We start from the raw sequence: 15,401 nt of genomic DNA, 5'->3' as shown, positions 1-15,401 counted from the left end.
GAGAAATATTTCATACTCAGTAATTGACAGAGTATAAAATATCACCTGCTTATTTTAATTGAACTTGTGTTCCTGTGTTTTTCAATAATTGAACGTAAGGTGCTGAATGATATATCTCAGTTTAGGCGAGGGCAAAATCGACGCCCTCAAATGCTTAGAAGTATCGTGGGAATCTCGCAGTCTGTGATCTATTCCTAACAATATCGGATAGACCTGGTTCAACTGAACATCACGGTGAGAAATTTGACTATATATGTAGAGTTTGTGCATTACGGTCACCAAAACAGGAACCTGCCAAACCGAACTGAAATCCATTTCTTGGGATAAGGGTGAATGAAAAAAAAAAAAAAAAAAACCAAAAATACCATCCGTCAACAATGAATTGAATTTATTCACGTTACTGAATAGAGGACTGAAAGCAAGGGGAAAGACTTTTGTTTCCAATTATCTCTTTGTTTACTTTAAGCTACCAAACTCAAGCTTTATTCGGCAAAAGGGCAACTTGATTTTCCGGTCGTTTTTTCGATAAAGAGAGCCGTAATTGAAAGGAAAAGTTCTTATTGTCTGAGGAAACAGTGTACCCACGAGTACCTAAACTAAATAAAAGCATATGCAAAGAGTGTAAACACCTTACCGTTTCCTAAGAATTTGACCCTGACAGCTTTCAAACAGCGCCGATATTGTGAATATGACAGCGATCTTCGCAGTAATGAACACTAATTGAGCAGTAGTGAAAATGAGGCCTAAGAAAGAAACAAAAAAAAAAAAAAAAAAAAAGAGGCCTGCAATAGAACGAATTTTTTTTTTATCTTTTTTTCTCAGGCCTTATTGTTACTACTGCTCAAGTAGTTTTCATTACTGCAAAGATCGCTTTCTTATTCATCTCCTATCCGCAGTTCACATATATTATCTTCATCAATTTGCAGTCAGCGCCGATATTGTCAGGTTTACATTTATAAATTGCGACTTTACTTTCGTAGAATAAAACATACAATGATGTTATTCCATCATAAATCTATCGTTCCTCCAGGAATAAAACTGATTTAAAACCCTGGTAGAATGATAAAAAGGCATATTGAAAAATTCTATATCGCAGCAATTTAGATGTAATTAATAATTAATCATGTAATACCTGTTTTGTTCTCATTAAGAGGCAGAATTATGGAAACGTAAGAAACGTTTCTCTGGTTAAAAATCGTTTATCGTCCAAGAAAACTCAGAAAAAAATGACAAATTCAGCCCACTAAACTGGAAATTTAAGAAAAACTACAAGGGCATATTTGACAACGAAAAAAGACTGATCTTCCTGAGCAACCACGACATGCAACCCTTTTTCTAAAGGAAATAAAGGGAATGAAGTGCTGATATTCAAGTTCCTTTCTTAATGAAAATTTTATTCCTTTCTTCAGTTTTGCAGGATGAAATACTCGAGATTGAAGGCTTTTGAATCTCTTCAGAGATGCGTGTTTTCTTTCTTTCTTTCAGATCCTATTCGAATTTATCGCTTCAAGTAAAGGTGACAACGATGGAACTTTGTCAAATCCCCCTCGCTTTTTATTTTCTTTTTCTTTGTGTAGCTCAACAAGCTGTAGTAGCGGGTATGTAAAGACATTTGTGTATGAGGGTGTATGGTCGGACCTACCTGTACCTTTATCACAGTTTATTTGGTATTTGATGATCACTTACGAAAAGCAAAATTTCTGTGGATAATCAAACGCAGGAATCACAGTACTAATGATTTCCTTGTGTTTCTCCTTAGGCTGAGAAAGATCACGAAGGAAACTTCCCTCCCAAAACGTTATATCAACCTAATTACTTTGCTTGAGCTCGCTGAAAATGCTCTATATTCGTTTTTTTTTTCTCTATGTTTTCCCTTTAGGAACACCCCCTCCCCCCCCCCGCCTTCTTTTTAAGAAACATCAGAATTTCAGGTATTGCGAATTATTGACCAGAAAATCTGATTGAAACAAAAAATTGTGATGAACACCCAAGTTTAGTTTTTGGTTTTCATTTTCAGCGCAAAGACAAAATATACCCACAGTTTCCAGTTTAGACGCAGTGTATTTTGTTTTGCGTCTTTCCTTCTGGGTCAGGAAAAACCACGAAAACTTTGAGCGTACTTTATGATTACATGTAATGCATATGTTTCATTTTCAGTCGTTTAATTTATCTTTTCAAAAATTTTTACAGTTGATAGCCAGTGCGAGAGTGGGCCTGACGTAGCATTCATTTTGGATGCAAGTGGAAGTGTAGGACCTTACTATAAGGACATCCAAAGATTTGTCGAGGCAGTTACTCGGAAAATCCTTATGAAATGCACCAAGCTTGATGCTGCCATAGTTTTATTCGGTGAAAGGGCCACTGTGGAAAAACACTTTTCCCAGAAATTCAGTTTATCTGAGTTTCGTTCTAGATTATATGGTGCTGCGCCTCTACCTTTCTCAAGAACAATGACACACGAAGGTTTAAGAGTGACGTCAGAAGAGGTGTTTCCATTTTCTCGAAAGAACGCTTCGAAGATTGCAATCTTAATTACTGATGGGATGCAAACGCCACCTTACAGTCCATTTGAGGCCGCGCGGAAACTAAAGGAGCAAGGAGTTCGCCTTTTTGCTGTCGGCATAGGTTCTTCTTTAAAGCGCTATATGGCACGATTCGCCGAGAGAGGAGAAGACGTGATTGTTATGGTAGACTTTTATCAACTTGTCAAAGTTCCGTCTGAAAACAACTTGGTCAGGAAGGTTATCGCGGCTGTTGGTATGACTATTCAACTATTACTAATGTTCATCACACATAACAAGAAGCGTTAAATTTAAAGGAAAACTAAAAAGAACTAAGAGAGCTAAAAACAGTCGTTGAGACGTCCAGCTCAATAAACTAAAATCGTGCTTGGTATTCACATGCAACCAGCACAAAATGCCTGTTAGATTTAAATACGCACACATCACCGATATTCAAAATGCTTGACTGCATCCTTGGGGAATATGCGTCAGGTTCTTATTCCGTGAAAAAGTGGCTATGACAGTTCAGAAGCTTTGTCGAAAGTTCATTGATTGGTCTGGTTTAGTGTGGATGGAAAGTCTAAATTGTTGAGATAAGGCTCCGTTTTCAATTTTTCCCTCCATATTGAAACTTATAGACAGTAAATTCAAGTTTATTGCAGAAACTCCGTTTCAAGCAGAGAATTACAATGTAACGTGTATGAAGCAACACAGTATGAAGCGGTCACACTGTTTTAGGCGGTCGGTTTTCAACGTCGCGGGATTTTTGCCTCTTAGTCATTGTAACTTCACTTCTTTTAAGCCGTTGTGTTCCACATTTACAGGGTCCTCACCCTTAATGAACGGTCACTTAAAGCTGGACCACTCATTTAAAACTAAGAATAATAATTCAAGGAAAATTTAATCCATACTTATCATCCGAAATCAATGATGGTAGTATTTTTGAGGGAGTTTTTGTGTCACAATGGCCAATTATGGCACAGCGTTTCTCCAAAATACTCCCATTTTGTGGAACCTGTATTAAGCGGTCAACACGCCATTCTCCGTGGGTGACTGCTTAATACGAGTGTTACTGTATATATATTGATTTGGACCGCGGAGGGCCCAATTACTGAAAGGTCGTTGTGCTGATAGATTTCTCTTGGCAAAGCGTTGGAAAGGATCTGGGTCTCCAATGGGCAATGCTCGCAAGAAAAAGTAGTCTCGTCATCAACAACGACAATAGTTGTTGCCTTGAGGACAAATTTGATAGCAAATTTTGTTTGTCTACTAAACAGATAATCCATCAATACGTATGGCCGAGGATTCTGTGCAGCTTTTTGCTGGAAGAAAGGCTGTCATATTCTGCAACGTGACCGGTTGGCCTCTTCCAACAGTAAAGTGGCTCATGAACGGAATGGAACTTAAAGATGGTGATCTCAACATTTCAGTATCCCTCAAAGAAGGAAAAAATGCTGAAAGCATCAATTCATCATTGCAATTTTCTGAAGTCGATATACGTCATGCTGGGTTCTTCAGCTGTGAAGCCAAAAACAAGTACCTCACAAGGAGGCGCAATATTCAAGTGTCGGTCACCTGTGAGGGAGCTTTGGTCGTCATTTTTTTGTCTCGTCACTCACTTATCTGATAGACAAATAAATGAATCAGTAATCAAGTTATCTCAAATGAAAATTGGCAAAGTAACAGACGGCTGTCAGTTTTCCAAATTCCCCCACTATGACTTTTTGCAATTTGAAGTTACCAATTTTGGGCAACTTACCTTTCTCGTTTCCGATTTTTTTTACTAGCATTTAGCGATTACTGTCATCATCGTTATCACTGTAATCATTGCCCTTAGCTTTACTACTTTCTAATGTTGCTGGCACCCAGGTTCGAGATCGCAAAAAAGGGGCAATATTTCAATTCTAGAGAGAGAGCTGTTCATCATGTTTTGATAAACGTGTCTTTTTTTCTCTCTTGCAGGTCCACCAACCGTTACTGAGCTCACTGTTAGAGATCGTCAAGTTAAATCAGGCTTGTCAAATGCTACATTAAGATGTCATGCAAACGGCGTTGATTATAACAAGTTGCTTTTCTACCGCTGGCAGTGGAGATTTCAGGGCCATACAATACGAAAAAATGACAAGTACAGCATGTCTGATGACATTCGTCCCCCCAACTTTTGCCACCATTCGAAAGGCTCTACAATCCTTCGTATTACAAACACTTCTAAAGAAAATTTGGGTCAATACGTTTGTGAATTGCTAATGGCTAATATCTCGGTCGCAATAAAGGACATTTTATTAGGTAAGAAATACATTTCTATGCTATCATTGTCTCAGCATTAAACGGTATGGCGCTGACCAATAATCCTCTAAAACTCCTCTCGATGTTTTAAAGGTTCATTTCGAAAATCCATATTCAACTCAAAATTTCAGTTTTTAATTAATATTCCAAATTTTCATTTCCCTCCATATCTCGTACATGACTCAAAAGCTTCTGAAACAGAATCTAAACTTCAACTCAAGTAATTTCTGGAAAGGTTCTCCTGTAGGAAAAAATAAACATAACTGAAATGCATTCTCTGTTCATCCTTTCTCTCCTTTTTCTTCCATTAGTCCCTCCATCATCCATTCATTAATCCATTCATCGATTTCTTAATCCGTTCATCCGTTCATCTGTTCATTCAACGCCCATTGTTTAAGACAATCAGCCAAGCAACCTCCTTTGAAAAATTTATTTTCCAGTGGATTTCACCACGCCATCACCTCCAAAAATTCTGAAATGGGAATCAACCGATTGTGGAAGTGCCATAAGAGTGGGGTGGAGCGCACCACCAACAGAGCCTAAAGCCAATGTGATCTTTGGCTATGAATTTACATTGAGATCCACAAATGAAAGATCGAGGTGGAACGCTAATGTCCCAAGGGAAATAGTCTCACACAAATTTGTCGGACTTCAAATGAACACAGACTATGAATTCAATATCCGAGCTAAATATTCCAACAGCTCATCATCAGTTAGTCCTTGGACAAAAGTATTGTTGAAAACTACCTCAGGTAAGCGAGGGAATTACATATAATTGGTTAACTTGGAATCAAAAATATAATGGATCCAACCGATCCGTCTTACGTAAAACAAGAGAACGCAAATATCTTGCGATACTTGGTACCGTTCATAACGTTATTCACGCTGCCCTCTTTTGCTCAATTTAGTATAAAAGAACTAACATGAAAAAAAGCTGATGCACTTGCGGATTGTAATATCATCAGTGCTGCAAAGATTGAAAGATATCCAAGAAGATCAGTATTTTCAAAAAGATTAAACTGCAGCGTTTTTTCAGACCATTGGATGTTGAGCTGCTGTAATTTGAAAGTAAAAAATGGATGCCTCTAATATGGTGCTAATTCACAAAGTAAACTCTTGTGATAACACCTTTTGGAGCTATAATTACGCATTTGCTTGATTCCGATTACAGGGAAACGAAAGGTAAATGGGGTATAGTTTAAGCTTCATACGATTGGTGTTGAGAAGTAAAAAAAATAGTTGGATAGGATTCCTTTATTTCCTTCATTCCGACCTGAACAAAGGAATTTGTATTTTTACTTCCATGTCATGAAGTATTAATTAAAGTTGAAATATTGATTAAAATTCCTTGAAGTATCATTACTGGACTATTGAAATGATTATTAGATATAGTTAATGTCGTTTTTGCATTGCAGATATTCCAGGTGTATTTGATATAAAGGCAGTTCCCTATGGATGCAGTGCTAAACTCTCGTGGAATGCTCCCTCTCCCAACGGCTGCCCGATATCACGGTATACGATTCACTACAGAGACGAGACGAGCGGGTGGAATACGATCAATTTGAAATGGTCAAACGTAAACGATTATCGTCTCTGGTTAAATTGCAGCAAAAATTACCACATAATGGTCTTTGCTTGGAATCAACGGGGACATAGCCACTACACCGAGAAGTCTGTGCTGTCCTTACGAACGGAAAATGGTAATGGGTCTGTGAGTTTTCGATCTATATAACTATAGTTGCTGCTTAACACAAGCAATATACCTAACAAGAGCTTATCCAGGTCCCCAACACAGTATGCGACCTAGAGTGTTTCTACCGTTTCTCCAGTTACTCCCAACATTTCAAGTACGGTAGTTCTCTGGTACCCTTGTACGCCCTATACACACTCCTTAGTGAAGAGGAGCAAGAGTAAAATGTCTTTCCCGAGGACGAGGTACGACCTTGAATGTGAACCACGCGATCTGGGGTCATACGAAGAAGTCAGGGAAAACTAACCATTTTAGTTTAAAGTATTAATTAATGATTTTATTTCCCCATTCAGAATAGGAAAATGTAGATCTACTGAAAGTATTTTCTTGATTGCGTTTACAGGGGTGCCTTTCATACCATCGATTACAAAAATTGAACGGAAGCAATGTGGTATAATGGAGGTTTCTTGGAAGGCATCGTCGTCTGAATCCGGTGGAGGTTCAGTGACGGAGTTCCAGGTCCAGATGGAACAAAGTGGTGATTGGCGCAACTGCAGTCGGTTCCTTCCAAATAATACATGTTCCTTCCATGGTTTACTCATTGACAAGAGTGGCCCTCTCATGAATGTTCGCGTTAGAGCTTTCAACCGGAAGGGTTTCAGTGATTGGACGAACACTTCAATCCCATTAAACCACGCAGGTAAGTGATATAATGGATGAAAGGATGCATGAATGCTTGATGGGATGGATGGACAGATTAATGGATAAATGTGCGTAGAAGGGTAGATGGCTAGCTAGATGAATGAATGGAGGTATGGATGAATGGATTGATGGATAAGTGGAGGGATGGATGGATGGATGGATGGATGGATGGATAGATGGATGGGTGGATAGATGGATGGGTGGATAGATGGATGGTCGGAAGGATGAATGAATGAATACATTTATGGACGGGTGGAGCGGTGGTGAATGGACGGATACATACATGTATGACTGAAGGGAAAGATAGATGGATGGATTGACGGATGGGTGTATTGATGGATGGATGGATCGATGGATGGATAGATCGATGGATGGATGGATGGATTGATGGATTGGTAAGTTGATGGATTGGTGGATTGATGGATGGATTGATGGATGGATGGATGGATTGATGGATGGATGGACTGATGGATGGATTGTTGGATTGATGGATTGATAGATTGATGGATGAATGGATTGATGGATGGATGGATGTATAAATGGATGAGTGGAGGGAAAGATGGATGGATGGATGAATGAATAGAAAAATATATATATAGGAAAGATTGATGGATTAGTGGATAAATGGCGAATGGAGGGATGGATGGCTGGATGGATGTGTGCATAGATCTATGGATGCTTATGACGTCATTCGGATTGTGATACCCATCTGGCTATCACATTTAGATGTCCATTTCTTTCGTTGCCCAAATCTACACAACGTTTTTCTGTCTCTATTTTAGGTCGACCTGATCCTCCAGAGATTAATTCCAATGTTTCGTCGGTCTCGGACAGAAATGTAACTGTAACTTGGAGACGCCCCAAACAGTACAATTGCAATATTACTATGTACTCCATTCACTTCAGAGTAATAGGACCACTTATGGAAAGCTGGAGTGAAATAAACATTTCGGGAGTTACAAGTTATCAACTGCTGCTTCAATACAGCAAACAGTACGAATTCATTATTGCCGCTTGGAACAAGCTGGGACGAAGTGAAAACAGCATAGCCTGGAAAGTGAGAACAGCTCAAGGTAAGTCAGTCTTATAATTTTATCAACTATCATTGATAGTTTTCGCTCCCTTTGTTTTTTTAAGACTAAATTTTAATCATACATTTTATTACCAGGAATCATTCTTGTGAAAATCAGGTTGATATGAATCTTTTCTTGATTATACCAAAAAATCTTCAAATTTAAATTTGGGGTGCAGTTGGTATCCACTTTACTGAAGTCGAGGTTGAACTTTTGTCGGATGTCCTGCTTGTATGTTCAACAGTCGTTGTAAGAATGTTTAACTCGGGTAAAGATGGAAATTTAAGATTTGAACTGGAACAACCAATTTCTTTTGTCAGATGTTCCATACAAACCGACCTTACATCCTCTAATTTCGGGACAGTGTAACTCCATCAACGTAACGTGGAATCCACCAATACCTGGGGCATTAGGAGACCCTGTGATCGGCTACGTAGCACAGATAGCAGTGGCTGACCCCAAAGAAGAATGGATTAACTGCAGTTTATATGGAACATTCAGACCAAGAACATGTCTGTTTACACATCTTGAAAAATTTACCATGTATCGTGTAAGAGTGTTTGCAAAAAATAAACTTGGATACAGTTTGCCATCCATCGCCGAGGAAATATTCACTAAACAAGCAGGTACAATTTCTTTAGCGGGTGAAAGTTTTATGCAGGTTTTAGTTTTTTTCAATACCATCCAGCAGAACTGTAGAGCAATGATTACTTAGTTCCATAGTATTCTATGTTATTCCTTGAAGGCAAGAAAGCGGGCAGGCTATCCAAACCTCTTTTCTTTCGCCCATCGCAAGGTCTTGCAATGTAGAGTTGATTTTCGTTATGATAATTTATGATACATCTTAATTAAGTCCATCTTAACTAAAAAAAGGCAACGCAATAGTCGTGTCAAGGACAGTAACGTTATGGCTTTAGACCAAACTTTATGGTTTTATACTCTTTCTTTACTTTACGAAATTTATAGACCGTCCTGGTTCACCTGAAATAGTCGAACGGAAAGTTTCAGGATGTAATGTTACACTAGAGTGGACCTCACCAAAATCCACTGGATGCCCGATACTCTTTTACACACTCAGCTACAGGAAAAAAGGACTTGATGATGACAATACTTGGACATATGTTAATGTAACAGATGAGGGAGCCAAGCAAACGGAACTTATACTGAATTGCTCCACGACGTATGAATTTCAGGCTAGGGCCTGGAATGAGCTAGGAGGTGGAGACCTGTCTTCTTTGCAGTCGGCAACAACAAACGACTTAACAACCTCTCAGCAGGAAGCTAGAGAATCCCATTTAACAGGTAGAGACAATTTCATATATTTGACATTAATCAACCATGTAAACACATGGCCTGCTTTCGTCTAAAGAGGGTTTGTTACAAATGAGATTTTACAATCGGAGCAAGGGTATTGAAAGTGGAAATTACAATCTTTTACATCGGCAGTTTTTAAAGTCTTTTTTGCAATTGCTTTGCTGAATAACTCTTACACTCCTCCACGAGCAGATAAGAATTCCCCACCAACTGAGGAATCTTGCCTTAACCAGCACAGTTGGGATCAGCTCCACAAAAAGTTTCAAACGTTAAAGTAGGACAACGTTTTCGCTCAGAGAACAACAAAATAAAAAGGGCTTTTTAACTGCAAAGTGACACGCACTTCAAGGTCTGTTCTTAAAGCGGTAAAAAAGTAAAGCGTTTAAAAATTTCACGCAGGCAGCAAACATAATGATGTCCTTTTTCCTGTAGATTCTCCGCCGTTAGAGCTGGTTAACCTAATCGCACTGATCGTTGCCGGCGTTGTTGTTTTGGTCGCCCTTCTTCTGATCATAAGAGTGTGGTGCTACTACAAAAAGCGCGCATCAAAACAGGTCAAAAGGTATTTATGGCCGCTTATATTGACATCAATTAAAATTAATTTTATCCCCACTAACCTAATACTCCTTTCATTTTTACCACCAATATCATTATTTCTCCACCAAGGGGTATGATCTCGGACGCAGTCCAAGCTAAGAATATGAGTCTGTTAGGCGATTTCTTTATTACCATAACTGTCACTATTATCGTTATCATCATCAGTTTGCTTGCTTAGTAAAACCAGCTTTTCCTGACAGTTGATGTGGAAGTAAATTTGTTTCTGGGTTAGGGTTATAGTGCAACCAAACTGAACTAACTGAATTGATTTTGATTAAGGACGGTCGACGATATTCATGTCTTAGAGCAGTGCGAAGTCCATCCATTAAGAACAGAATTTATCGAAGCCCTAGGCGAGGGAGCATTTGGGAAGGTTCATAAGGCAACACTCAAGGATGGATTGGATTACTTAAAAAACGGTGATGATTTCATTGGTAAGGCCAAGCGAAAAAAGATTGTGGCAATAAAGGAACTGCATGGTAAGTATGACTATGATCCCCTTCGATATCATTATCAGCATTTCATCGGCTTGGTCATTCATCGTTAAATTCCAATAAAAAAATACCTCTACATTATGTAGTTGATGAACTTAGTCCATTGATGTGGTCTAAATTGTTTTCTCTTTGTGGTGCTAATCTTCGAAAGCTTTCCCTTTCGGATATTTATGTACATGTGCTCGCTATTGCTTGAGTCCGGCGGAAATTTTTTCGGCTAAAAAATTTCTACAGAACGGCTCGTAGCCAGAAGCAAAGGTATACTCTTATCAATTTTCTCGTAATTCCTGTTTATTTATTTATTCAAAAAAGAAAATGCCGGTGAAGAGCAGAGAAGACAATTTCTGGATGAAATAGACCTGATGAGGCAAGTCGGTCAACATCGGAATATTTTGAGTTTCCTCGGGTGTTGGACCACGACCGAACCTTTTCTCCTGGTTATTGAGTATGTAGCTCATGGAGACTTGCTTCAGTGGCTTAGAAGCAAGCGAACTCAGGTAATTTCTCTTAAGGAAGTAGGTTTCTAAGGAAACTGTGGTGCTGCGTCGGAGGGAGGGTATAACCAGGTAATTGGTATTATCAACTGAGTTGATAACGTAAATTGGCCACCTTAAAGAGTGTTAGCACTTCGTCTTTCGCTCTGAAGAAGGGCTAACGCTCGAAATGTCGGCTTTGACTCTTTACGGTGGCCAATTTTCGTTATCAGCTCGGTTGATAATACCAACTTACCTTGTTAATTTTTGCAAACCCGACTGTTGCTAACACGTAACGAATGTGATATGATTGATACAGTTCCAATACTCTGGTAAAGAGAGAATTATTTTCTGTGTTTAAAGCACCCATGATACAGTTGTCCCAAGTGTTTGAAGATACAAAAAAGCGTTCACAGAATCTAGATTACTTACTTCAAACATTGTTCAGACCTGAATACCGCCTTTGCTTGTCAGCACGACAAGAGACAGATATCTCAGGGGACATGTAATGAGATAGGTTAAGGGGGTTCGTATATTAATTCTAAGTTGTTCCTTATTGATACCATTTCTTATGCCAGCTGATGCTTAAAAAATGTCGTATGCTTAGATTAACAGCTCGGCTGACAGCAAACCAAAGGAGAACGATCTGTACGCAGGATCTAGGACTGCTGTCTTTGGACCAACCGTTGATCAGGTAGAAAAGTGTTAGACCTATCTACTTCGCAACAGGCAATTCTTGTTCCTTCTTTATTCGGTCTTCGTACGAGTTTTGTAGCAGCTACTCCCCATGCTAATTTTACTTTCGAGTATTGTTTCATACTTAACTACGTTGGTTAACATAAGGCATACTGAGGTAACAGTTATCCGGATGAAGCGTAAAAAGATTTGCTTTGTGAAATGCAGACTAACGAAGAGTGTGATGGGAGGGGAGAAATACCTGAGGACGTACCTGGTCTTGGTGATGTCTCAGGCCAACCTGGCATAGATGAATGCAAAATACCACTGGTTGTTTTCTCAACTTCAGAAGAGGGAACCGATGGAACTTCAGGGAAGACAAATGACGAGTGCAGTGTTGATTGCGAGTCGTTCATTCCAGCTGATCTTTTGTCATTTGCTTGGCAGATAGCCGGAGGCATGGTAAGTGAAACTGGTCTGCAATAAAAATTTTGACAAAATTGTGAAATCTTTTGGCAGCAAAGAAAACTTGTTTTGTAAAAATCCAAATTTTTCGAGGATTTCAGTCAGAAAAACTAGAAATCTGCGGACTAAATGGTGATGGAGGACTGCTCTCAATTGTCTAAGTTGTTAATTTTTTCATGACGCAGAAGCACACAGAGACTCAGACCTGAGTGTTGTTACTCCCCAGTCTATTTCTGGTAACTTCTCTATATTTAATCATAACGAAGTACTGTTGGAGCTATGCGATCCATTTTATTGGTAGATCGTTAGTAGCGCGTTTATTGCGATCAGCTCATGTGCACATATGTATGTGCGCCGCTTATATATAGCACGGTAATATATGAATTCGGGGTTTTTCATCTTGTAAGCGTTCCCTCTATGTTTGAGTGATGAAATTAAGTTTTTAACCTTAAAACTTTCATTACAAAAATGCCACGAGAACTTGTGTTCACTGGACGAGTAAATATTTATCAAATCCCGGCTATTGAAAATGTCACAAATCAAACCCTTTCAGAAGAAGAATACCTCCCTTCCTCCATACATCACGATCCAGTCGTGTGATGAGTGGATAACGCTGTCCAAAGAATAAGTTGCTATCCAACGGATAAGTGATAGGAAAACGTACTTCACCATCCATCAGAGATAGATTTGTCCAGTGGATAGCTGTATATATCTTCATCAAACCCTCCAACAACCGAGGCTTGATAGCTAATAGTAATGGTTTCTTTTATCGAATCAAAAATGTGTTAATTTTTCAGAGTTACCTCTCTGGGAAAGACCTCGTTCATAGAGATCTTGCGGCACGAAATGTTCTTGTCGGGCACGGTAAAAGGCTTAAGATTGCGGACTTCGGTTTGATGCGAGAAGTGTATCATGAGGTGTATGAGGTGCAGAAGCAGAAAAAACTGCCAGTGAAATGGATGGCACCTGAGTCACTTTACGAACAGATATTTACTTCAAAAAGCGATGTGTTAGTAACTTTTACTTGATTCATAACAGTTACAGCATCCAATCATAAATTCCATTGACGGTAAATCATTCTTTTATAAGCAATATTCACGTATCTCTCTCTTTTATCTCTTTCACGCAAGCTACTTGAATTTATCTCAAAGGGACAAAGGAATGTATATTTGACCTAATTCCGATATTACAATCTTCACTATGTCTGCCTCAAAGACCAATTATTGCCAACGGTTATCAGTAAGTGTCACATGTACCTAAAGGCTCCGGTAAATAGCTAGTGCGAACGAAAGATATTTACATAAATAAATTTTTGACAAGAAAAAGAGTAAGAACCAAAGGGTCTCAGTTAAAATTATTTAAAAAGCACATGAGTAAAAAGTTGTGGTTAAGTCTGCACTCGAGCCAAGTAACCCATCCAACTGGAGCTTATTTTAGTTTCTCTGGCATGAAGTATAAAGAGGTATCGGACCCTCCCCCCTGGGATGGGATGCTTGGTCCATCGCAGGCTACCCCCAGGCATTTCGTCAGCTTGCCCTGACATTTCATCTGTAGCTAAGTATACTCTGTCTAAGAAAACAACACAATGCCCTAGGAAATCTTTACCCGGAGTCCAGCGCGGCCCTACAAGAATCCAAATGCAGTATTGTTATTTTGGAATGACTTTTATTTCTTTTCAGGTGGTCGTATGGAGTGGTTTTGTGGGAAATTGCAACTGTTGGTAATAAAATTAAAATAGCTAATACTTTCACACAATACATGCTCAATTTTTCCTTCATTCCGCCGCCCCTTTAGTGTTAGATCTAACTCTGTAACTGAGCTGGAGATGATTACATAAATTGATAAGCACCAAGGATCCTAAAGGGCAACGTTAACTCAAGTAGTCCTCCGTAGAGTCCTCCTTGTTCTTCTTAATTGTACTTATTTATTTATTTACTTGTTTAGGGGGCTCACCTTATCCACTCCTGACTAATGCAGAGCTCATGAGATTGTTAAAGACTGGCCACCGGATGGAGAAACCTGAATTGTGCTCAGATCATGTGTACGTAGCTTATATGAAACTTAGTTTCGAATATCAATAAGACTAATGGAAATGAAAAGGGAAGTATATCTCTATTCTTGGGCAAAGCTGATATCATTTTATTCTTCTTCAGTTTACAAAATATGTTTAATTGGAAAATGATTTCGTTCATTAACCCGTACTGTGTTCCCCAGCTCACCGACGAGTTCTCTCCATCTCAGTGGAAAGAATAATAGCTTATTTGACTGAGAAATCTGATTTTTTTTATGTAAACTTTTAACCTTTTTTCGAGTTCTTCGTTTCACTTCTTACGCTTCCTCTTCATAACTCTTGTGATAAGCGCAAGTGTAAAACGTTTATATTTAGTAGAAAATACTCGGGCTCGTTTTGGTTTCGAAATTACTTTTATTACATGGCTGTCGTTTGTCGTAAACCTCTATGATAAGTAATCCCCATTTATCTACTCTTTTCAGTTATTCTTTGATGCTGGACTGTTGGAAAGAAGATCTAAATGAACGGCCAAGTTTCCAGGAGCTGGTTGGAAGATTGGAAGAGCTGATGCATCAGGAAGTTGAATACTTTGACTTTGACAAAGTTGACGAGTCGAAGGACTATTATCTGGTGCAAGAGGTCAAGACAAATGAGGATGACCTGGATGGGGTTGACGTGTTATAAAATTATCAATGACGACATAACAACAGCAGAAGAAGTACCTTAAAAATTATTAAAAAATCTAGCTCAATGAATTAATATTTTAAGCTTCAAGTAATCTTAAGCGCTCTCCCCCATTGAACGATTTAAAAGACAAGAATGACAATGAACTTTTTCTCTCAGTCTGAAAATGCAAGCTATTAATGTTAAAAAAGACAGAGATTATATGCTAAATTGTCAGAGTTATTATAAGTACTTGATTCCTTGGTTGACTTGATATGGCCTTCCTAATGAGGACACTATACTGAAATTTAAATCTATCAATTAAAAAGTAAACAAAATGTACCACAAATTGATGAACAAAAAAGTACCGACGTATGCAGCAGCGGTACATCCAGCCATCAGAGAGTATATTTTGCTTTGATTATAAAGCTTCAACCTTTTTCAACACAACTGATCG

The 15,401-nt window shown here is 38.7% G+C and overlaps 1 protein-coding gene across 1 annotated transcript; it reads left to right on the top strand.

The window, feature by feature from the left end:
* Positions 1–106: 106 nt before the first annotated feature.
* Positions 107–15,036, top strand: LOC131797899 (uncharacterized). The gene is made up of 20 exons (XM_059115558.2): positions 107–234; positions 1,486–1,598; positions 2,191–2,757; positions 3,779–4,078; positions 4,464–4,787; positions 5,228–5,539; positions 6,203–6,487; positions 6,881–7,177; positions 7,962–8,252; positions 8,573–8,878; positions 9,219–9,554; positions 9,999–10,128; positions 10,443–10,642; positions 10,970–11,154; positions 11,738–11,824; positions 12,034–12,267; positions 13,068–13,279; positions 13,950–13,990; positions 14,215–14,311; positions 14,764–15,036. The coding sequence occupies exons 2-20, from the start codon at positions 1,526–1,528 to the stop codon at positions 14,963–14,965; spliced, it is 4,479 nt and encodes a 1,492-aa protein (XP_058971541.2). The 5' UTR covers positions 107–234; positions 1,486–1,525; the 3' UTR covers positions 14,966–15,036.
* Positions 15,037–15,401: the final 365 nt, after the last annotated feature.

This window comes from Pocillopora verrucosa, chromosome 14 (genome assembly GCF_036669915.1).
Source record: "Pocillopora verrucosa isolate sample1 chromosome 14, ASM3666991v2, whole genome shotgun sequence".
Classification (NCBI taxonomy): domain Eukaryota; kingdom Metazoa; phylum Cnidaria; class Anthozoa; order Scleractinia; family Pocilloporidae; genus Pocillopora; species Pocillopora verrucosa.
Note: the sequence above shows the minus strand (reverse complement) of the source record. Positions and strands in the feature narration are given on the sequence as shown.